A 24004-nucleotide genomic window follows, 5' to 3' on the forward strand; every position below is an offset into this window, starting at 1 on the left:
AATGTTACATCTACAATTGATAACCTTTAGATTTTTACCCAGGCCTGCTGACTGGTGGGTGTGGGTGAGGCAAAGGGAGCAACTGCTGTGGGGCTCAGTGATTCTATAGGACCCAGGAGCTGAGCCTTTCTAGACCCTTTAAATCACTGCTAGAGCCCCAGGCAGTGCACTCTGGGCAGTGATAAGGGATAATTTGTACTTGCAACTCATTACAGACATAGAGTTGCACCTGCAAAAAATGGAGTCTTGCTTAAGATCCATAATATTAAGTCAGTTATATTGTTTTCTTTGCTGTGTGTATTTCCAATGTGCTACGGAAGAGACTATGCACTATTTTTGTTACAATTTTTGTAACAGCTAAGAAAAACAACTATTCAACAGTTTAATCCTTTCATTAATAGAATTGATGCTATATTTAAAAACATAATTAAATTTTTGTCTACAGTATTTGTATACAGCACATTTGTAAGAGGAGAAATATTTTAAGAGGAGAAATGTTCTTTTAAAATTGTTTTTGTAAAATTAAAAGATCTGTTTTTATTAGTCAAAACTCATTTTAATTAAAATGATCCAAATACTGAAATCCTCGATTTTTTTTTTAAATCCCCTTTTCTTAGCTTTTTATTAGGTCTTATTTTTGTTGCCTACTTAAGATATACGTAAGAAGAAATTGCAATAATCACATTTTAATGTCCAGTACATATGCTCAAATACTTACTTTTAAACTGTATTCATTCCTTGTCACATAACACTCTCTAAATTAATACTTTTAAAACATTCCTTAAATTTTTAAAAATATTGATGACAGTAATTTTATCAGCTTTCATTTTTAATTCATGGGCATTTTTGTTTCAGAATACATTCTGCGACATCCTTCACAATTGATTAAATCTGGAAACTACTTCTTTTTCCAAATGCCCTGGTTTCCTGAATTCATATTTACAGTAAATGATTTCAAGGTAAGCAAAATGAATACTCTTATTTATGTTTAATGTGCTAATGATGGAAAAACTGCCACCTGTGTTGATCCATTCTGACAGTATGATGGTTATGGAAACATTAAGAATAATTTGCCTATAATTCTGGCTTTTATGTTGCTTTATTTTAGGGCTAGTATTTAATAGACTAGAGGTCAAACAAACATCATGAGTCAGACTGAAAAAACATTTTAAAAACAGAAGACTACATTATGGGTTCTTGGTCTATCTTCTAATGTTTTTTTGAACTCCCACTGCCTATCCTCAGTGTTTTTTGACAATGTTGCCAAAGGTGATTTTGGCCACTGCTAAAATCACATTGTCTGGCCAAAATAATGAAACTGGTGAAAAAAATGTTACATTTGGCAACAGAGAGAGTTGGGGTTGTGTACACAAAGTTATTTACATAAGTTTCAGCCTTGCTCTTGGCTTTCAGGTAGGCACTTCAATATCTCTTGACACTGGTTACTTCCAGTGCCATAGTATACATAAAAGTGTGACTGCAACTCATGTAGACATACCGAAGCTAGCTAGGTGAATACAGCTTGGGTATGTTTATATGTACTGCAGGCACACACCCTAATTGCACAAACCCACCCTGGGCCAATAGCCAGATTCTTTGCACCCAGAACACCCACTGCACACATAAATGTCCATGGAAGTCAATGGAACTAGGGTTGCCAGGTGTTCAGTAGTGACCTGGACAGTCCAGTATTTTTGCCTCCTGTCTGGTAAAAAAAAATTCAGAAAATACTGGACACCTAAAATGTCTAGTATTTTCTGATTTTTTTTCCCTGCCAAGAGGCAAAAATACTGGACACCTGGCAACCCTACGACACAGTCAGCAACCAGGCCCAAACCCCGCCCCCCCCACCCCACTTACCTGGTTCCGCAGGGGCTTGTCTTGTGGCTGGAAATAAAAACAAAATGGCTGCCTGCAAAAAAGCTGCTTCTTAAAGGGGCCATGCTGATTTTTAATTTTTTACAGTTTTTTTGCTTAATAATTGCTGTTGCGGTCTTTCTCTCTCTCTCTCTCTCTCTCTCAACAGCTTTGGTCCCCCCCCCCCCTCCTGTTTTTTCCCCTCAACAGAATTTTTTCCCGGTGGTTTTTTTTTGGGGGGGGGGGTGTCGGTATTTTTGGTTAAACCATCTGGCAACCCCAAATGGAACATCCTCAGAAATGTTAGCCTTTTCTCCCCTATGATCCAAAGACAAAATATTGATAGTTTAACTTCTTTCAATTACAGAACAGTAGCCTCTAAAGAAGTGTGATCATTTGAAAGCAAGAACTTCTGATAGCCTGGAATATGGAATGTTTTCCTGTAGATGTGCGCTTCCTAAATAACCTATAAAGTCAGACCTAAAAAACAAAAACAAAATAAATTTCAATTAGTTTAAAGGAAACTTAAAAAAACAGTGAATAGTCTATCAGCACCTTAAAGACTAACAAAACATGTAGATGGTATCATGAGCTTTCGAGGGCACAACCTACTTCTTCAGATGACACTTCTTCAAACTAACTCAGCTACCCCTCTGAAGCTTTTAAAGGAAACGTAATACTGTCTTTGAATCAATTTATTGCATTTAAAAATGTTTTCCCTCTATGGCAGTAGAAATCTGCATCTGGAGTTTGTGTTTGCTTATGACAGTATAAAGGCCCACTTTGAAGGAATCTTGCCTTATTTACATATATTTTAATACTCTGAAATGAGATCTCACCAGAAATAAGAATGTTCTATATTTCATTATTTATAGTTGCCTATAAATAATGGCTTAACCATTTATCACACTTCAAAGGGCAAAATAGCATTATCACTGAGGCTACGTCAACACTACATGTTTCTTGCGCAAGAGGCCTTTTGTGCAAATTTTTGCACAAAAACTTCTTGTGCAAGAGCATATCCACACTTCAAAGCACATCGCAAAAGTGATGTGCTTTTGCACAAGAGAGCATCCACACTGCATGGATGCTCTTGCACAAGAAAACTCTGATGGCCATTCTGTGAATGGCCATCAGAGCACCTGTGCTTTTTCCTGTAGGGGTTTCTGGTGCATGAAACCCCTCTGGAGCATCCACACCTGCCTTCTTGTGCAATAGCTGTAGCGCTAAAAGCAGTTATGCCACGTAAAAGGACGGTTTACTTAACGGCAGAAAAAGCCCTCTCTTCTGCTGTTTAACTGTTGATTTACTTGCACAAAAGCGCATTTGAGATGTGGGCGCGCCATGGGTTTTTGCACAAAAACCTTGTAGTGTATATGTAGCCTACTATTTTGCTATCCAGAACATCTAGATATTGTAGATACTTTCTCTCTTTTTTTTTGGTAGATTCTGAAAAACTTATTTACTAGTCGGACTACTGGAATCGGAAGGAAAGGCTGTCGGTTAACAGCAGAGGACATTGAAGCTTACCTTTACATCTTTTCTCAACCTGGGGCACTCACTGGACCCATTAACCACTACAGAAATATTTTCAGGTCAGTATAATGTTCATAAACCAAGTAAAACATCTCAGACAAATCTTTGGAATCCAACTATATTATTTTATCTTATTATATTATTGCTCCCACGGCAGAAGAACAGGTAAATCTGTTCTCAAACCAAGCTCCTTTAGCAGGCAATACCACTGATTCAGCGTCAGTGTGATGTAATATAAATCACATAGCATGGTCATACAATGGAATCAAACAGCGAACTTATTATGGAGGAAAATCTTTATGTCTAAAGCTGATAAAATTTTTCTCCCAATAATGATAGGCATGGCAAACCAAAGATTTAGCCTTTCTATGGAATATTAATGATATCATAAAAGCATAGTATCATACAAATATAGTACTAGAAGGGATTTTGATAGGTCATCTAGTTCAGTGTTTCTCAACCAGTGGTATGAATACCCTCAGGGGTACTCAAGAGAAGTCTGGGGGGTACATCAACACAACTGAAATTTGGAGAAAACGGAATTTTTGTTTTAAGTTTTTTGTTTTAAGTTTTACAGCACTTTATTATTTTTGTACTTTTTATACCCAAAAACTTCATTGCCCACCCAGCTATGATTAAGTTGTTTAAACAAACAGTAGAAAAAAAGGGTGTGTGCATGAAAACTGTAGGTACTGGGGGTACTTACTTTTTTTTTAAAAAAAAGGGGTACTTTATAAAAAAAAAAAAGATTGAGAAACACTTAACTAGTTTAGTCCCCTGCACTGAGGCAGGACTAAGTATTATCTAGCCCAGTGGTTCCCAACCATTTTTATAGCACGGACCAGCAAACTCATTCAAAAACTTTTGGTGGACCAGCACTGAAGGATTTGCATACTGAATATGGTAATTAATTTATTTGCATATTTGCATAATTATAGTAATTGATTTTAAGCGGTCATGTTTTATTTTACATTGCTCCTGTATATATATATATATATACACACACACACACACACACACACACACACACAAAAGTATGGGCAGTGCTTTCTTGTCAAAAAACATTAATGACAGCACAGGATGGTCCTCATGTCAGCAGCATCCAGCCAGGGAAAGAAATGAAACAGTAGTATGAATGCATGCATAAATGAGTGACAGCTTTGCAGATCCTGGGTTGACAGGGCTGGGATAGTCATGTGGACTTTATCAGAGGAATAAAGATGGTGAAATCTTGAATTATAATGTCAATATAATGAGCTCTTCAAATATACAAAATGCAGATGTTGGGATAATTAAAATAAATGTAAAATGCATGTCAAAGACAAGGAAGTGACTTGCTTTTTGGATTTCTTGAACCCTGTTTTCCCTTACTTCCTATACATGAGAAGCCCCGAAGAGAGAAAACAGTTTTTTCCCCAGAGAAAAACTATTTCCAGGCAATAAAAACTGAGGAAATTGCAGGTGGCAGCACTAGCAAGACTATTAAAATGTGACTAAAGCCTCACTGACTCAGCTTCTAAAGTTTTTTTTAAAAAATAATCATTTTCTGCAATACCAGCATTTGTTTTTTGGTTTATCAGACTCCCATTTACTCATGAGAAAATGTGGATTCCTGACCCTTAGCCAGCAGCTGAGTTTCCCCATCAGTTAGGGAACCCTATCATAGCAAAGACCTTCACTATGACTTCAATGTTTCCTGGATTCACTATCCTTCAGAGCAGAAGGGTATTGATTGCCTTGGTTATTTGCATCAGCTGCCACTGTACATTTCACCACTCCAAGCTGATTCCCAACTGACTGGTAGATGTCTGGCATTGCAATCTTCCACAGGGCAATTGCCATTTACTTCTCTGCCATCAGAACGGATCTCATTCTGGTATTCTTGCACTTCAAGGCAAGGGACAACAATTTGCAAACTTCCATGAAAGTAGCTTACACATGCAAAAGTTTTCCAGACACTGCTGATTATCCCATAGCAACTTTACTATGTGGTCCTGTGAGAACCAGTGTTCTGCTGTGTCCAAAGGGTCAAATGCTGGCAGCATTTGCCAGTTGCTCAACTCAAGTGCTGCACAGAAGACTATGTTCATGGCTTCCCAATATTCTTCCTCATTCCAGCAGACTCTGGGATACATTCTGGATATACTCCAGCATAAGGCACACCATGGTTAATATGATTGCCATAATATTTTTATGCTGAATGGCTTCCAGGGTTTTATGCGTACCCTGCTATGGTGTGTACGTGGAGGACCAAGGGAAAAAAGGGTGCAAAAAGACTGTTTGCCATTGCTTTCAAACAGAGGAAGAGGGAGGAGATTAATGCTTTATGGGATGCTGATGACATGTACCCAGAAGCACCTGCTGCCCCGTTTTAGTTTTGGGGAGCATAACCGAGAATGCAAAGGGATGCAGGAACTGTGGGATAGGCTATGTCTAGACTGCAGAGCTTTTCTGGGATACCAGAGGTATCCCGGAAAAGCTCTGCCACATCCAAGGAACACATCCACTTTTTTGGAATAGTTTCTGAAAAAGTGGACATATTCTTTCAGCATCTCTGTATTCCTCTCGGCGAGGAATAAGAGATGTTCTGAAAGAGGACTTTTTTTCTGAAATTTGGCCCCGTGTAGATGGGCCAAATTTCAGAAAAAGCTCTTTTAGGAAAAAGAAATAAGAAAAAGATATGTAAATTACAGTTTGCAATTTGCGTATCTTTTTCTGACTTCTCAGCAGTCTAGACATAGCCTTAACTACCCACAGTGCATCTCTCTTAAAGCAGTAACTGGGGTGCACTATGTCGAATTCTTATGCACTTTCAGCTTAACAAAATTGGGTGCTGAAAAGTCAGCTTAATAAATTTGACCTTATTTCTCAGTGTAGACAAGGCAACAAATCTTTATAAGGAGAAAAAAGCAATAATTCCATAAACTGCACTTAAACACAATCTTTTTTTGAAATATATTTTAGCTTGGTAGTTACTTGACTTCTAGTATATACTGCTTAGGAGTGATATACTGACAGGCTGTCAAAGTGAACTTTTGAATTTGAGTTTGTGGCACATTGTACTTTGTGTACAAGCCTGTTGTATCTTCTTTCAAAACATGAGGTTTTTTCCCTCTTATATTGGCTGGAAAATGTTTCAGCATTTTGTATGCGAGCAAAATTGCTGTGGATGATATTGGATCTCCTTTTCAAAAAGTATTGACTTCACACCGTGAACTTCCTTTTCTAGATTGCAAATCTGCATGCTAATCTTTGTTAAAAAAATTATTTTCTATTTGGAACCTTGAAGCACAATGATACATACAATGTTTCTCATGCAGAATATATTCTAGTTTCTAAAGGTCAAAAATGTTTCTGACTAATCAAATCTCCAAAATAACCATTATCTAACTGGGCTTGAGAGTAATATATTGATTAAAGACAGTGAAATAAGTAAAGAAACTCAGTTTTCAATTATGATGATGATTAAATTATGCATATGCATAAACGAGTAAGAAATCCCAAAGAATTTTCATAATCAAGGCTACAAATGTTTAAAAGTAAAATAAGAAAAATTTGCATTAGTGAAAAAGCATAGTTTATAGATTATGAAGAGATCATGCAAGCTAGCAAAGTGTCGCACTGAATGAATTGAATCCTCATCAGATTACCAATACTGAAATAATACTATAAATAACCTTTAGTTCATTGAAGGTCTGTCAGTGAACGTAAGTGTGTAAAGAGAAAGTGGATCTAAAACCAGTGCCATAAATTACACTCTAGATTTTTCTAGTTCATCACTTGAATTGGAAGTAGCGGAGTATATCATCATCTTTGCTTCTACACCGCTAGAAATACCAAATATTAAGAATTCATCTTAAAAACCAGTTCAATCTCAGGAAAGTCTGCCAACCAAAAAAGCATCAGTAACATAATTAAAATTAAACAGTTTTCCTTTCACAAAACAAACATGGTATGGAGAGTCAAAAAGTGTTGTGGAATTAATAAGTATTAGAAAACTTCATAGCACCATTGCATAACTTCATAGCATGTTCCAAGAGTCCATTCCTGTCTGGCATGTTGTTCAGTATAGTCCTTTGAACCCCTGGGTCTCATATCCATCATATTTCCCATTACATGCAATCCAGTTCTCAAAAATGCATAAATAGTTAATTTAATACCATTAACCCCAAAGATTTGTAAACTTAATTCAATAAGCTCTCTTCAAGAATACTGCAGGATATTGCCATGTCTGTTACAAATACAGCCATTGAAAACACACATTTTTTCCCCCATCAAGATCCATTCATGGCTTGCAACTCCTGTGTTCTGATGCAGCAATATGCAGTATAGGCCTATATGGATATGTCTACACTGGAATTATTTCGGGATACCGGAAGTAGTATAGTATTCTGCATCTATTGACGCATCCCATTATTTCAAAATATATTTCGAAATAATGGGTAGTTTATTCCGGCATCCCGGTAACCCTCATTCAAAAGGGGAATTTTGGAATAGCAAGTTATTTCAAAATTTGGCGCAGTATAGACAGCATCAAATGATGAAATAACCAATCTCAAAATAGCATTGAAATAAGATATGCAATTTGTGTAGCTCGAATTGCACATGTTATTTCAAATTATGGTGCAGTGTAGATATACCCTAAGAGGTCAGCATTAAAAGTAAATGTTATTTTATTACCTCTATGGTACAGTTTTGAAAAGCAGCATATAAAATTATAATAAGGAAATGTATAAAATCACACCACAGAGATGCAAAAAGAAACACCACTTTTTGGAACTCTTCCTTCCCTCAAAGAGGCCAGATACTACAGTGGGGTTCTATGACAGCTATGAAATCATCAGCATGAGAACCAAAACCTGATGGACCTCAAAACACTTCACAAGCTGCAGGCCTGCTCTTACAAAAAACCCACTATGGAATCGTTAATGTCCATTGTGATGCGACAGACCCTCTACTTTTAAGATTTCATCTAAAGAAGTATTCTAAAGTATTGATTCCAGGTTTGCCCATACATCACTGGCAGTCCACAAAGACATCACTGGTCACATGATGTGGGCTAGCTTACACTCCTTAATTTAGCTGCTTCTCCAGGTGTTCAGGCTCTTCATTGCAGGAGGGATGTTGAAGTCCTAGAAGTGAAGCTGGAAACAAAGGGCAGGATATCGCCTAGTTGTCATTACTGTGTATGCTCTTTGGGACAGGAACCATCTTTTTATTCTGCATTTGTACAGAGCCTGAGGAATCCTGGTCCATGATTAGGATTCCCAGATGCTAATACAATGCAAATAATAAATAATAATAATAGGAGGAGAAAGGGAAAGAATAGATGGTGTCAGGGGTTGGAATCACTATCCAAACAGGAAGTCCAGGGAAGAAGGGACTGAAGGTCCTGAAGGGCCTGTCCAAGGGAGTAAGCAGTCAAGAGATGTTGTATTGAAATTCACTTACTCAGCTGATGACTAGCAAATCTTTATTAAGTCAAAACACTCAGGAAGTAGTGCTCAATTATTCACAAATAGGAAACTCATCAAGACAATCTCATCACAGTCACCACCACACCTCCAGGCAATATAGCTTCTACCTGCCTTTGTTATACATATTTATCACTTTTTTTATCTTTTATATAGGTATGTATTAGTCTCTTATTTCCTTGTTAACTGTCGTCCTGTGCCAGTAGAGGATTAGTATTATTTAAGCCTGGTCTTTTCTAGCTTTACAGTTAACTTTATCTTTTCTTTTTCTCACACACATGATTACTCTGCAATTCCTTATACAGACACTATTCTGCTTATTTTTATGCTGCTAAACATTATCAGAACAAACTTGTAAAATCTACACCAGGCGTCTTTCTTTCAGGCCTAAATATTTCTTCACTCCCAACAAGAGGTGGAGAAATATGCCCAGGATAAGAAAGAGAGAGACATAACAGATTTTATTCTGATTTATAAATATCTGGAGAGAGGGAAAACAAAATGAAGAGCAGAAGTGAAGAGTTTAATGTATGTCAAAAAAGCAAAATATATTAAAGGCAACTTAAATGCCTAAGAAGTGTACTTTTCCATGTAAGCAATTGTTGTAGCTGCCACAGAGATATGAAATTACTGATTGGAGAGAAATGGACTTTGTAATGGTGAGTAGGAAAGGGAGATTTATAAGATGTAGTCCATCCTGCAGTAACATTTGGAAAAGCCTATGCTAGATAGGAAACTATTCCCACTTCCCCGTGCAATATTCTTCTGTATTTTGTCGTGTAATAATTTCACTCAAATTAACCTTTATTTTATCACTCAGGGTGCATCTACACTGCACCCTTATTTTGAGATAACTAGCGTTATTTTGAAATAACAATGCAAGTGTCTACACAGCCATTCTGTTATTTTGAAATAATTTTGAAATAATGGATGGCTTATTCTGAAATTTATAAACTTCATTCTATGAGGAATAATGCCTATTCTTAAATAGCTATTTCAAAATAAGGTACTCCTCACCAGGGCCATTCTAAGTTATTCCTCCCCAGTGCCTCCTGGGGCTTTAAATCAACATTAGTGAAGCCTGCCTCAGACTAATTTTGAGGCTTCCTTGCAGTGTAGATGTGCTATTTTGTAATAACTATTCTGGAATAGTTTATTTCTAAATAAGCGTGCAGTGTAGACATACCTTCAGTGAACAATAAAACCAAGAAAGGACAGAGAGAAACTCTCCCTGAGGATATGTCTTCACGATACAGAAGATCAAAGCTGCCACTGTCAATCTTTCAGACTTCAAATTAATGTTTCTAGTGAAGACACACTTATTCGAATTGAGAGGGCACTCCGGTTGATGCTGGTAGTTCTGCTTCCACAAGAAGTAAGGGAAGTCAAAGAGGTTGAAGCGAGAGTGTTCTCCCTTCAACTTCCTGCAGTGTGGACAATGCCAAAAGTCTATTTAAGGTACTTCAACTTCAGCTACACACAATTAATGGAGCTGAAACTGCGTATCTTAATTTGACCTTATCCTGTATGTAGTGTAGACATAACCTGAGAGTGCAAAGTATGGGCTTCCTCTGTTAGCAGAGTCCCGAGAACAACAAAATGGTTGCTGAAAACTGTATGCCCAGAGTGCTAAGAAATTTAAAACTGCAGTAAAAATACACAATAAAAGGCAGCCATTTTTCTAGCCACTCTACGTACAAACCATCAAAATCTATATGGGTTTATAATTGCTTTTTTGTTAAGACTTTGATAGGGCTACTTATAACTGGAGGTAACACTCTCAAATTCCCCATCTCTCCCTCTCAAACAAAACTTGTCAGCACCACAATCTTCCTTGTCTTCACTGGTCTAGGATGTGGGAGTCCTCAAAGCAACTCCTAAGGTTCCATCCCATGCTGTTTGCTCATAAAAGCTTGTCTAAATAAAACTATTACAAATATTCTATTGGTTTTAAAGAATCATATTACATTATTGTTAACTGATTAAATGTCAGTGTACCTTGGTGGCTGTTTTTGAGCAACTGGAGTTAATTTGTAGTGCTATATGCAACAGTTTAAACTTAAACATAAGCATGGATGAGCTGGTCAGCATCTATTTGAAAAAGGATGATTTGAAAAAAATTCTGATGGGTTAATAATGCATACATTCAAACAATTTTCTCACATCTGTCTACCATCTGTCATGGCTTACTTTTGTAACTTACAGTTCTATTAATATCAATAAAAATCATTTCAATATTCAGAAATATTTAATATAAAATCAGTTGTATAAAGAAATATTTTATGTATAAGGTTATGCAAATTTAAGTGGGTCATTTAAATGTTATGAAACTTTTAACCATTTTACTTTTTCGAGTGTCTTTTTCAATGTGCTAACAAAGTGTTTGAAAATATTTTCCCTCTTTTAAATCTCTTGGAAATTTTTCCAAAGCCCTGAGTTCTGATGTTGAGGATTTAAGCAATTTTTACCCAGTGCTATGCAAATTTGGGGTAATATTCATCTCTCAGTGCATAGAGATATATGTATGTAGCTCCTAGTACTTATACAAGTAACTGTACCCCTTTGTACTGTGAATTCTGCTGTTTTTTAATGTTTTTCTGCATTCTGCAGATCTCTTTGAATGTAACTGATTAGATTCGGCATTACAGAGATCAATATTCAATTGAAAGCCTTTCTACATATTTTACTTATAGCTGTTATGTACATTCGTTTTTCAGTAAGTCTGTTGCTGCTCATCTTACACAGTGTTTATGAAAAAACAAAAGGAAATAAATTGTAATCTATTGGCATCATTTTAAAATGCAGTTTGGCCAACCAAATGTTTAGATACTTGGAAAATATAATTTTAATCATGGTATAAAGTACCATATTTCAATTTAGCGTAGTTACAATTAAAGTCACAGACAGAAACTTGAGACGGCATTCATCAATACAGGAAAATACATCAGCCTGTAAGGTACAGATTCTTTTTTTATTGTTGTAACTGAACTCCTACGAGTAGATCAAGGGGAAACACTATTTAAATGCAAGAAGGAAAATATCCTTTTCAACTTTTTCCAGAATCACTGGTACAGCTGTACATTAAAACAGAGCAATGTAACACAAAACATTCAGACACACAGCTGTAGAGCCACATTCTCAGCAGTCCCATGCACCAGTTCAAACATCCATGGATTGCTGGAGTGCACAAGCCTATCAGTCCCACTTCTTTTTTTCTGAGCGCACTCCCATGCTGGGTTCCAGGAAAGACATTTTCCATCTCTGTGCCTCCTGTAAATCTGTTTTTCACCAGAGAACTACTGCAAAGATAACTTAATGGGATTTAGAATCTGACTCGGCCTCATGTTACTTCCTTCTGCTAATTTCTTATGTGCTCAAACACATTTTTACAATAGGGATATAATTAGAGTTGCCAGGTGTCCAGTTTTGAACCGGACAGTCCAATATTTGAGCTTTCTGTCCGGGAAACATATTGAGAAACTATAAATGAGAAAATATAAATGAGATGTAATGTAGATTGTGATGTAATGTCAAGTGTGTCCAGTGTTTTTGTTGAAACCATCTGGCAACCCTAGATAGTGATAGTTCATATAAAACAAATATGTTCACATAAAACAAAAGCCATTTAGAAATTATCTGCAAATACCTCCTGCAGAGTCCATAATCTATTATGTAAATATGAACAAACTCAGATATCAATGTTGAAAAACTGACAATGTTACCTTCTTTTTTTTTTTAATAACAAATGAGGCCCAAATGTGCAGGCCTGCAGTATTGTTTCAATGAGTTTTGTCTGAAAAAGCAACTGCAGGATTTGAACTATAGTAAATTCCATGTTAGCATAAAGATACTTTCAGAGGACATTGCTGATATGAGATAAATGAGAAGGCTTCAGTGATAATTAGTAATTTCTTGGTAATATAGTGAATAGGTTGGATCATAGAAATCATGCAACTAATCCATAATGTATTTTGAATTGGAAAGTTAAATGTACTGATATCTGACATGATGACCTTTAAAAATAATTAAACATGTATTTTATTTTTTAAGTTGCCTTCCTCTGCAGCACCATGAGGTCACCATGCCTACCTTGTTGTTATGGGGAGAAAGAGATGCATTTATGGAAGTTGAGATGGCAGAAATTACTCGGATTTATGTTAAAAATCACTTCAGATTAACTATTTTGTCTGAAGCCAGTCACTGGCTCCAGCAGGATCAACCTGACATAGTGAATAAGTTGATATGGACCTTTCTAAAGGAAGAGACAATAAAAAAAAGAGAGTGACTTTTCCTACATGTTGTTTTAAAGATCTACATAAAAGCGCTTATATTTTAAAAACTAATTATTAGCAGGACCATATTTCCAGCCAATCTTCTAATTTGGGTTCTGTTAGAAGTGTTTTCAATGTACTGTACGTATTGACACTGATGTTATTACTAAATGAAGAAGATAGTGAGAAATGTTAACATTGGTTTTACATGTATTCTTGTATTTTGCACATAAAAACGCCTGCCTTAAAATGTATGTGTTTGTACAGTAAGGAAATCATGGAACATTACTTGGTTCTGGTTTCTCACTTGCTTTACAACTGTAATATATGGTGCCTTTCACAAATTTATAATTAAACACTGGCGGGTTGCAGATGAAAAGGAAGCCAGGTATCAGTTGGACTATCAATTTTCATTCAGCCAATTTTTTGATGTATTGCACCATTAAAAAAATTACCAAGCATTTTATTGTTTACATTTTATCCGTATAAAGAAAAGACATTTCTGGGCATATCTGTAGTCTTCAAGTGATCACACATACCTTGTACTGTGAAATTACAGCTGTCCTATGTGGTATATTTTCTTCTTAATTGAAACTGAAAAAAAATAATTGAAAAATAGGGATCTGTCCATACGTAACATGTCTGGACAAGAAGAATAGAAAATGAAGAGCTATATATTCATGATTTATATATGAAATCCACTCCTATCTAATAAAATGTAATTGAAATTGTGCCCTCTAACTGACTCTGTACAAAGATATTTGTTACTGCAGCTGAATACCAGTTTTGAAAAGTGATGTGTCCATTTTGATTGTGCAGCCTCCCTCATGCTAGCACTGTTGAGATTTTTTGCAAATAAAGCCATTCATTCATCCTCTCATTTGGCAGTTATTCTTCCCTCCAGGAAATAGTGCCAGGTCCCTATGCATAGTGGAGAAGAAAGACTCAATAACTGACAACCCAGAAGAGAGCAGCTGTTTGAAGATGGATTTCACAAGCTATGGGGAGGTTAGAGAGAACAACAGGCTGTAGGTTGCTAGCAAAGGAAAAGATGACATTTGAAATTGGGATGTCCAGCATTACAAGGGAGAAGGAAGTTACCTCCATATACAGCTCTTTCTTGAAGACCTTCTTTTCAAAGTGAAGACCTTCTACCTTCACTCTCATTTTATAGCATAGCATTTCCGCAAGAAGCACTGATTTCAGACAGTAGGAAGTCAGTGTTCTTGTGGAAATTCAAGCGGCCAGTGTAGACAGCTGGCAAGTTTTTCCGCAAAAGCAGCTGCTTTTGTGGAAAAACTTGCCAGTCTAGACACAGCCTAGGAGAAAAGTACAAGGGGAGGTAAACATGTCATGAAATGTGCAAGATGATACCTAAGGTGTATCACAGATTGTCTAAGTCTATAAATGTTGGGATACCTTGACTATACCTTTGTCCAGCCGAGGGGGCAGTGGAAAATCTCACCATCAACTGAGCTGAGTCCATTGTAAAAAGCCTTCCTTTGTTAGTGTACCTATAACCATTGAGCCAGGACACTAGGGATGTACTTCATTGACCATAAATCTGGCATGAGTGCCTTCATATCTTATCTGATCTTGTGGACCCTGGGGTTCTCTTGGAATCTACTGTAGATATAGACTTGAAAGAATTTTGATTTTTTAAAAATATTTTTGAGAGAGATTGATATTTATTTTAAGATTAATTTGAATTAAGTTTGCACTTGTGTGTAAGGTTATGGGGTTTGAACATTTTTAAATTGGTCTAGAAATTTAAAATTTCACAGGTTCAGTAAATTACTTAATGACCATAAACACTGAGGTTCAAAAAGTTAAAACTTTATAAATTATTAAAATAAAAATTGTAAAAATCGCATGACAATATATGCAAAATAAATATCCTTAAATCCACAAATTATATGTTTTTACTGTTCACCCACTAGTACATTTGTTACAAGCCTGATTCAGACTTTTGAGTATTGATCTTGAATCTAACAGGCTATCAAGCAGCATTTTTATTTGCCTAACTGTAAGTTTCTATTATTAATGGAAATTTTTGTGACCATATATATATGTGGTGAAATCAAACTTTCTGACACTTTCCAAAATATAGCTAATCCTTATAATCCTGAATATATACAATTGATGGAAACTGTGATTAAAAATAAACTTTCCACCAACTACTTAGTATTGCTTATGGACAAGTGGAAAAGCTCTTAAGAAATGATTAAATGTTACCTATTATATTGCCATTCAAAGCTAGAGGCATATAGATTATCTTTATATAAACATATGTGACTCTGGTCATAAGAAAAGAGGCCCAATTTTATGACTACAACTTCCTTAAAAACCCTTTAGGCCTCACAAATAAGAGATATAAGTAATTAAAAGAATAAAATAAAGAGTTTTTAAAAAAATTGAGAGGATTTAGTCACAAGTCAGAAGAATGCTGAAAGGTCAAGAAAACCTGCCTTGTAATAAGGAGTTAAACAGTAAGGGGTAGCCCGTGTTAGTCTGTAACAGAAAACAAAAACAAAAATTGGGTTCAGTGGGTATCTAATGCCATCTTCCAAAGCAGATACATTCTAGAAAACAAGTTCTTTACCTTCTAAGTATATAAAGCTTGAATATGTTTTGGGGGAAATTGTCCCTTGTGATTCATAAACCAGTTATGGATGACAAAGGCAGGATCAATGCTAAAGTCACCTACTCTGCATTTGCCCCCAATTATGTGGGTATGAATGACATATGTTATGTTCAAAACAGATTTCTTCCTTATTAGGTTAGTTTTGTTTATTCTCAAGATACATCTGCATTATTGTATATTTATATTATTTATTACAATAGAGAAAAATGGAAAGAGAAAGCTAAGTTAAATTAATCTATTTCATATTACCAGTGAACAGAAGTTCAGCTGCAGCTTAAATTGTAGTTGAAGCTATGAGATCCAGTTTTGCTGGATCCTCTGGGCCTTGCTCTTCCTATTTTGTTGCTCTTTTATGTCTACTTCATGTAGAGATTTTTTTTTACTGTAGTTTACTGACAAAATCAAATTTATAAAAAAGGCTTGTTCTTGGGCATTCTTTCCTTCAGTGTTTTCAGACCTGTTCTCAATAGAGGGATCTAAGTCTCCTTCTTTGCTCCCCAAAGTACTATTTGAGTTTGATATGTGACCCTCATACAAAGAAAAAGAGAACATAACTCATTTCTATTGATGGCTAAAACAGTGCTAACTACAATAACTACATTTATTTAAGAATAACTGGAGAACTCTCAGTACTAGGTTCCTGCTGCCTGAAACCAAATATATGGCCATCCTTAGCTTTTTCATAGTTCTGTGTGAAGAAAGATGTGTACATACTTCAAGCTTTCTTATTTCCATGAAAAGTACAGCACAATTGCAAAGAGGAGACATATCAGTCTACTTGTCATGGCTGGATAAAGGGAAACCACAGAAGGATTTTATGAGAAGTCTAATATGCTTGTCATTAAGGGAAGTAACTGGGAAGATCAGTTTCATCCTTCAAAGCGGAAAGTTGGAATCATATTTAGGAAAATGTTGGGAGTAAGCAGGATCCCAAAAGTACACAACCCTGTTTTGCTGCACATTTGGCACATGAGAGAACAGACTGATATTTGGAGCCTAGAAGGAATGAGGTCTATTTTAACATAGATCTTGTATGTGAACTAAAGGTGGGTGGACTGATAGTAGGCAATTTATCTATTTCAACAAGAAAAAAAATTAAATTCTGTTTTTAGAACCACAGATTTCTGCCATGGCAACTGTCAAGGTGAATGCTCATCCTGAAGGCTGTACAAAACCACTGTAACCTGTTTAACTTTTTATTGTATAGGAAAGACGCAGAACAAGATGTTCCTGACAGATATTGATTGTGACTGCTGCATGAACTAGACATGTAGTGGTGATTCAATTCTCAAGCAACTCAAGTCTTTATCCTAATAACGCTAGTGCACCTCTGTATTGCATGATGCTTTCTTATGGCCCTAGAAATAAATTAGGGAATTTATTTATTTGACATTGTTTTCTGAGAGTTGTGGCTACACAAAATCAAACTCTTTAAAACCATTTAAATCTGTGGCATGCAAGAAAAAAACACCCCTATGTCACACCGTTGTGTTTATTATGCCCCAAATGCTGATGCAACATGTCTCAACAGGTTCCTTTTTGGGAACGCAGCAGAGGTAAAAGTAATGTGGTCCCAGTGCACCTAAAACCTGACTGGGGGTGCAATGCGGCAGATGCGTCGCTTGTGGTGCTCTTTCCCAGTCCAGGCTCCCACAAGATCTCCTGCTGCAGATTGGCGGCCCTGTATGCCAGTGTAAGTGGCAGCCAGGATGGTGTGAAAGGGGGTCCCTGGGAGTGTACAACAGATGTGCACAGTCCCAGCCAGATTCTTGGTGTGCCTGTCCTATTGCATTTTTTACTGGATACTGGGCAGCACACATGCAGTTCCTGGTATGCACTGCTGCCAGTGGCCCCAGGAAGAAGCCAGGGGAAGGAAACAGCATCCCAGGGCATCTCTCACGCTGCTACTGCACATTTACCTAAAGCAGCAGGCCCGCACACAGTAATTTCAGGGTGTGCACGCTTTTTTGTCAGTGTGGACTGCGAGGATGTGAATACACCCTCTTGGTCCTCCAGGTAAGCCCCAGCCTTCCCGAACATGCTTACTTGGAGGAACCATGGGGGTTGCTTTCAAACCCTTTGCATCTTCTCTGCATAGGGGCCTAAGCAGTGCACCAACCTTGGTACTGAACAGGAGCTGCAGGCCATGAACCAGTCCACCAGTCTCTGTAACCCAGCCTCAAGCCCCCTCCCCACACACTCCCTCAGCCTCCTGTTCTGAACACTGTACCTCCCCTTAACCCCACAGCCCCCTACCCCGAGTCTCTTCCCAGGTCTTCAGCCTCCTTAGGGTTGCTAGGTTCCGGTTTTGAACCAGACAGTCTGGTATTTGAGGGGTCTGTCCGGGAAAAAAATTAAGAAAATACCAACACATAAAATATCTGGTATTTTCTAATTAGGTAAGTTTTATTATTATTAGGAGTATCAGTACATAGTTGCATACTGCCTGGCTGGTAGACATGCTCACACTGCGTGAGTGTTTATTCCAGCTAGGCAGTACGCAACTACGCAAGGGGGGGGAGCGGGACTGGGGCGGGAAGGAATCCCTGGGGCTAGACTCGCTCGTGCTTTGCTGGGACCGTGCACGGGACAGGCAGTGCCCCGGGATCTGCGTGCGCCTGGGTCAGTCCCACTCCTCGCCGGCCAATTCTCTCTCCCACTCCTCCCCGAGCCAGCCCTTGGCTCCCTCCCGGCCAGACCTGCTTCCCACTGGCTGGTCTCCCCTCTCTCATGGCCCCCGCTGCCCCCGACTCCGCCGCCAGCCCTGCTTCCCGCCAGCCGGTTCCCCACACCCCTCCTCCCCCACATCCTCCCAGCCAGCCCTGTTCCCGGTATTTTTTTAAGCCACCTGGTAACCATAGCTTCTTGCCTTAAGCCCCCCATCCCACATTTTGATTTCTTACAGGTACTGTTTTATGGCAACCCCCACCCTGAGCCCCTCCCAAACGGCTGTGTGTGTTTAACAATACAACAGTACCTGTAAGAAATGAGTTACTTATACCCTCCCTCCCCTCTCCCCCCCCCGTTCTGGGATTGATGGGCCCAAGCACAGAACTAGGGTTGCCAGGTGTCCAGTATTGACCCAGACAGTACGGTATTTTTGCCTCCTGTCCAGTTAAAAAAAAACAGAAAATACTGGACACCTAAAATTTCCAGTATTATTTGATTTTTTCCCAGCCAGGGTGCAAAAATCCCAGGCGGTTACCTGGCTCCACAGGGGAGCTGTCTGGCCAGGAGCAGGAAGACAAGACAGTGGGCCAAAAAGCCACAAAAGGATTTCTTAAAGGGGCCACAGTTTTGTTATTTAATTTTTTTTCCTTATAGCTCTCAGGGTCCTTTTTTTTCCCTCAATAACATTGGTCTCCCCTTTTTTTTCCCCAACAGAATTTGTTCCCCATTTTTGGGGAGGAAAGGGGGGTGTTTGGTATTTTTGGTTAAACCATCTGGCACAGAACAGCTAGCGGCCACTGAGGTGGTTACAAGCCGCAGCCTCGCACAACGTGGTCAAAGCCGCCTCTCCAGGCTACAGCCCACGTGCCCCTTGGCCCCGCTGCAGCCGGCTCTCAGAGGCTGAGCCCGCGCAGCCACCACTCCGCCCTCCACCTGACCGGGTAAACAGGAGGAGGCGGGGCGGAGTGTGCAGAAGAGCAACTTCGATTGGTCAAGGTCGTTTCCGGCCGCCCAATGGGAGGAGGGAAGGGCGACGCTTCGTCCAATCCGCCGAGGTTTCCGGTGTGCAGCGGGCGCCCGACAAGTTGTTTGGCGAGTCCCTGGGCGGGCGCCGAGAGCAGCAGCGGTGTCCTGGAGGCTGCGTAGGGGCCGGCTGTCAATCATCGGCGCTGCCGCCTCAGGGGCAGTGGCCCCGGCACATGGCGCGGTGTGCGGGGGCCGTTGCCTCGCAAGGACCCGGCGCGGCCCCGCCGGCAGGTGGAGGGAGGGGGGCGTGGGAGCGGCGCAGGCTGAAGGAGATGGTGGCTGAGCAGCTCCGTCAGGATCTCGGCAGGTAGGGCGGGGGTCAGAGCGTGGGTATGGGGAGCGGTGGGGACCCTCGGGACAGCGGCCCGCCCCGGCGCTATCCCGGTACTCGGCAGGGGGGCGGGGGTCCAGGCACAGCATTGCCATGGTGCCTCACCCCCCCCCCCCCCGAAATGTGAAACAATCGCTGCCATGAAACTGACAAGCATGTCAATTTCACTGCTGCTAGGGACAGGGAGAGGTCTCCCACTGGGAGCGCTGTGTGGAGTTTACAGCCAACAGCATGTGAGTATTGAAGTTTCTGCACAGATACACTCTGTTGCCCTAACTACATTGATTTTTTTTATGCATAATACTTCTTGGGGAGGTGTAGCCCTTCAAGACAGGGACATCTGTTATAATTTGTTTTAGTATGCCCAGTGGTTACTATTGGGGATCTGCCCAGTCCTACTCAACATTCAGCCCTGTAAGTTGATGTCTGGATACTGCAATTGAGTGTAAGCAGATCTTGGATAGAAAATGTGTCACTTTTATGAAGCACCATACCTTTTTCATGTCTGCTGGAGCTGGTATGTGTCTGTTTTGATCCCGTTGGGATCTGCTTTCAATCCCTTTGCTGTAAGCAGATGTCCTGTATGTGTCGCCTCATGTTACTGAGTTGTATTTATGTATTTGGGGCCTGGCAGGGCCCATGGCAGGTGGGGAGCTGCTACAGCCCCTACCAGTTAACCAGAACCAGTAAGTATGGCCCATTAAGCCCCTGTGATGTGTCTCAGGTTTTGTTCTGCTTTGGGGAGCAATAGTTCCCCAGAGCTCTTAGTATTGCTGGTGAGCCTTGGGGTGGTGCAGACCTCTCTTCTTATTCCTCAGTAAGGTAAAATAATATTTTGGCTTTCCTGCTATTGTTATGCTATTGCATGACCAGCTCTCTACAGCTCTAAATCCTCCTTTAGCTGGGTCCATCATTGGACTGTTTGTGTCTGCAAAATCTGGAGCTTTGTGGGAGCTTCAGACCACATTTCATGGCTCATTTTGCAATCTGCTGCCCTTCAGAAAGCTAACAGCTCAGCTGTTGCCATCATGTTTCATTTTTAGACTGAAATTGCAAGACTAAGCTGAACAAATGGAACTTTATTAAATGCTATCCACTCTGTCCAGGTGTCTGAATGCTTATAGCCTAGCTTCCTGCTTTTCCTGGTGCTACCTTAATAACAGTCCTTCTAGGGAACATGAGCCCTTTGAGTACTTCCACTAATCATGATGCAGTAATAGCATCACCAGCTACGGGTCTGTATGCCATAGCAGTGTATCACAGTATTTAGAGTGGGTCTTCTAGATCTGAATTTAATTTTATAATGATTCCTGTCCTCTAACAGGCTTCTTAAAGAAGAAATCTGTGCAGATGTCACTTTTTGTGTTGGTCATACCCTATTCAGAGCACATAAATCAGTGCTTTTAGCAAGAGTTCCAGAGTTCTTCATATACAGTACTGGAAAACAGTCAAGTAATCTGAAAGACCATGAAACTTTTCATCTGGAGAACTTCGAACCCTCTGAATTTAAAACATTTCTGCAGTAAGTTTTTCATTATCTTTCTTTGTATTTTACTGTCTAAAAATTAAAATGGCGTTTTAGTCAACAGTTTTTGTGCATATTCTATATTGTCTTGGGAAAGAATTTATTCTACAAAACTTTAGGTCCTGCTTAAAGTTATTGGATCTAATAGTGTTCCAATTAGCATTAATGGATTTCAATAGGAGCAAGACTGGGCCCTTTGTTTAGGGGAGAGAGTTGCCAGATGGCTTCAACAGAAATACCAGACACACTTGACAGTACATCACAATCTACATTACATCTTATTTAGAAAATACTGGACATTTATATTTTCTCAATTTGTTTCCCGAACAGAAAGCTCAAACACTGGACTGTCTGGTTCAGAACCGAACACCTGGCAACCCTAAGAGGAGTTTGGGACAGGAGAATATTTAATACTATATCTTAAATAATTAACCCACCCCTACCTACTCATACTAATTAATCCGTTCTTGGATGATACAATTAACTGTCCTCTAAGCTGAAATGAACATTTTGAAATAAATCCCTTGTTTTATGGGCTCTCTGGTTGCTAAATGCCAGTGTGGTTTACTGTGGCTGCTTAACATATCATCTGGTAAAGACTAAGTCATAACAGAAATGGGAAGTAATAATCTCCTCAGTGTTTATTTGTAAAGAAATAGGCTGCTTGCACTGACTACCTGTTGGTGGTTCATTATGGAAACATTTTCTATTTTAAAGGGCTAGTAATTAGCTTTCAGATTTGTAAATTTAAAACATCAAGGGTATGTCTACACTAGCCACCCTAGTGTGAACAAGGGTGGCTAATGTAGTCATTTTACTTGCAAGTGAAGCCCGGGATTTAAATGAGGAGTAACGATAGTTCGAATTAGGAGCTTTAATTTGAACTACCTAGCCCATGCCACGTGTAGCTGCGGGCAGGTAGTTCGAACTACTGGGCATAAAATGGCGGCTCCCGGGAACATGCAAATGAAGCCCGGGATATTTAAATCCTGGGCTTCACTTGCAAGTTCGAATGACTACATTAGCCACCCTAGTTTGAACTAGGGTGGCAGTGTAGACATACCCCAACAGATCTTAGACAAGGGTGATGTAATATCTTTGAGATCTTTCATCAACAGACTTGCTCCAATAAAAGGACTCGCTGTCCTATCAGTTACATGGAAAAATTGTTATATAGCATCTAGGAAAGAGGTCCTAATGGTGAAAATATTGAAATGTCTTTGTATGGTATAAAAGCTAGCGGCTGACTCACTGAATTTAATACTAGGCTGCCACCCTTAAGGTCTCCTTTTTTGGGGATGACTGTAACCTATAGGGTGAAAGTATGGGCAGATGGTTGAAAACAGATAATTAATTTGCTGTAAATCACTAATTAGTATGGAAGCAGAAGATTCTTTTAAAAAAAATCCAGAAAATATCGTTTAAAACATGGTATTTATGGGACACTGCTGTTTATAATGCAGTGTAGGATTTATCATTTTCCTACCAAGATGTTAACAGTATTATCTTCAAAATAATATAGTACTGTTTGTAATACTTCAATGACAACTTTCATTGAGAGTATATTTAAAAAATACTTTACTCAAAGTAAAGTATATGCATTCTAATTGTGCATCAAAACAATAATAGTGTGAGTTAGTCATGGTGCAGTAGGTTCTCATACTGAAGCATAACTTCCCGTGTCTTTTAATTAAACATTTGGACTTATTACTTACTGTTTAGAAAACAAAGGCTCATATACCTAGAATTCATGGCTGTGTATCACTTGCTTTCCAATGAACATGAGTTAATTCAGAACAAGTAAAAATCCTAAGGGTCCAGCAGGCTCCCCAAGGAAAAATATATGGTAGTCTTACAAACAACTCCTTCAGTTTCAAAACTCTGGGTATGTCTAGTCTACGTGCCTCTGCTATAAATTAGATATACCGACATAGTCAATGAAGTGGTGATTTAAATATTCTCCGCTTCATTAAAATAAGAATGGCCTCCGTTTTGTGCCGGCTCAGCTGATCATCAGCAGAGCGCGGCAGTCAAGACGCGGATCGGTTGACAGGGAACGCCTTTGTCGTCTGCTCCCTTATGCCTTGTGAAGCTACATAAAGGAGAGGTTGACAAAGGTATTCCCTGTCGACCGATCCACGTCTTGACTGCCGCACTGTGCTGACGATCAGCTGAGCTGGCACAACGCAACAGCCATTTTTATTTTAATGAAGCAGGGGATATTTAAATTCCCACTTCTTTGACTATGTCGGTATGTCTAATTGACATACCTCTGTCAGCAGAGGCATGTAGTCCAGACATACCCTCTATGTCTAATGTAAATCATTATCTGCACCTCTCTGTTTTTTAGATTATGTATGAATGCATCTGGGGGAGAGGGGAGAAACCCCACCTCTGCTTTAGTGCTGAAAGACTAAACAATTGAATGTATAGCCTCCTAATCTTCCATCTTATCAAAAGTCTGGAAAAACAGATGGCTTTTAAAAGGCAGTAGAGGTTTACAGCCCTGAACTTTATTGGACCAAGTGAGGTAAGCAATATTCAGAGCTGAGCAGCTCTTCACTGAACAGCATTCAAGCAGTCCCCTGTCAGTTAAAGACAGAATGTGTCAGGTTGAGTGCCTCCACTAATCTCAATGATAGAGGTTTCACATGGGGAAGAAGTGGTCTT

At 39.1% G+C, this 24004-nt stretch overlaps 2 protein-coding genes across 4 annotated transcripts in view; both read left to right on the forward strand.

The window, feature by feature from the left end:
- Nucleotides 1-14015, forward strand: part of EPHX4 (epoxide hydrolase 4) — a 39204-nt gene extending 25189 nt beyond the window's left edge. For both annotated transcript variants that reach the window (XM_006137323.4, XM_075936525.1), the window contains 3 exons: nucleotides 856-959; nucleotides 3304-3452; nucleotides 12918-14015. In XM_006137323.4, coding sequence (XP_006137385.2) covers nucleotides 856-959; nucleotides 3304-3452; nucleotides 12918-13152 — 488 coding nt within the window. In that variant the 3' untranslated portion in view covers nucleotides 13153-14015. The remainder of the gene's footprint in view (nucleotides 1-855; nucleotides 960-3303; nucleotides 3453-12917) is intronic.
- Nucleotides 14016-19091: 5076 nt separating this feature from the next.
- Nucleotides 19092-24004, forward strand: part of BTBD8 (BTB domain containing 8) — a 79680-nt gene continuing 74767 nt past the window's right edge. The window contains exons 1-2 of one of the 2 annotated variants that reach the window (XM_075936527.1): nucleotides 19092-19785; nucleotides 21134-21331. In XM_075936527.1, the coding sequence (XP_075792642.1) occupies nucleotides 19652-19785; nucleotides 21134-21331 (332 nt within the window). In that variant the 5' untranslated portion in view covers nucleotides 19092-19651. The remainder of the gene's footprint in view (nucleotides 19786-21133; nucleotides 21332-24004) is intronic. The other variant, XM_075936526.1, reaches the window with a different exon arrangement.

The sequence above is a fragment of the Pelodiscus sinensis genome, chromosome 9, assembly GCF_049634645.1.
Source record: "Pelodiscus sinensis isolate JC-2024 chromosome 9, ASM4963464v1, whole genome shotgun sequence".
In the NCBI taxonomy this organism is placed as follows: domain Eukaryota; kingdom Metazoa; phylum Chordata; order Testudines; family Trionychidae; genus Pelodiscus; species Pelodiscus sinensis.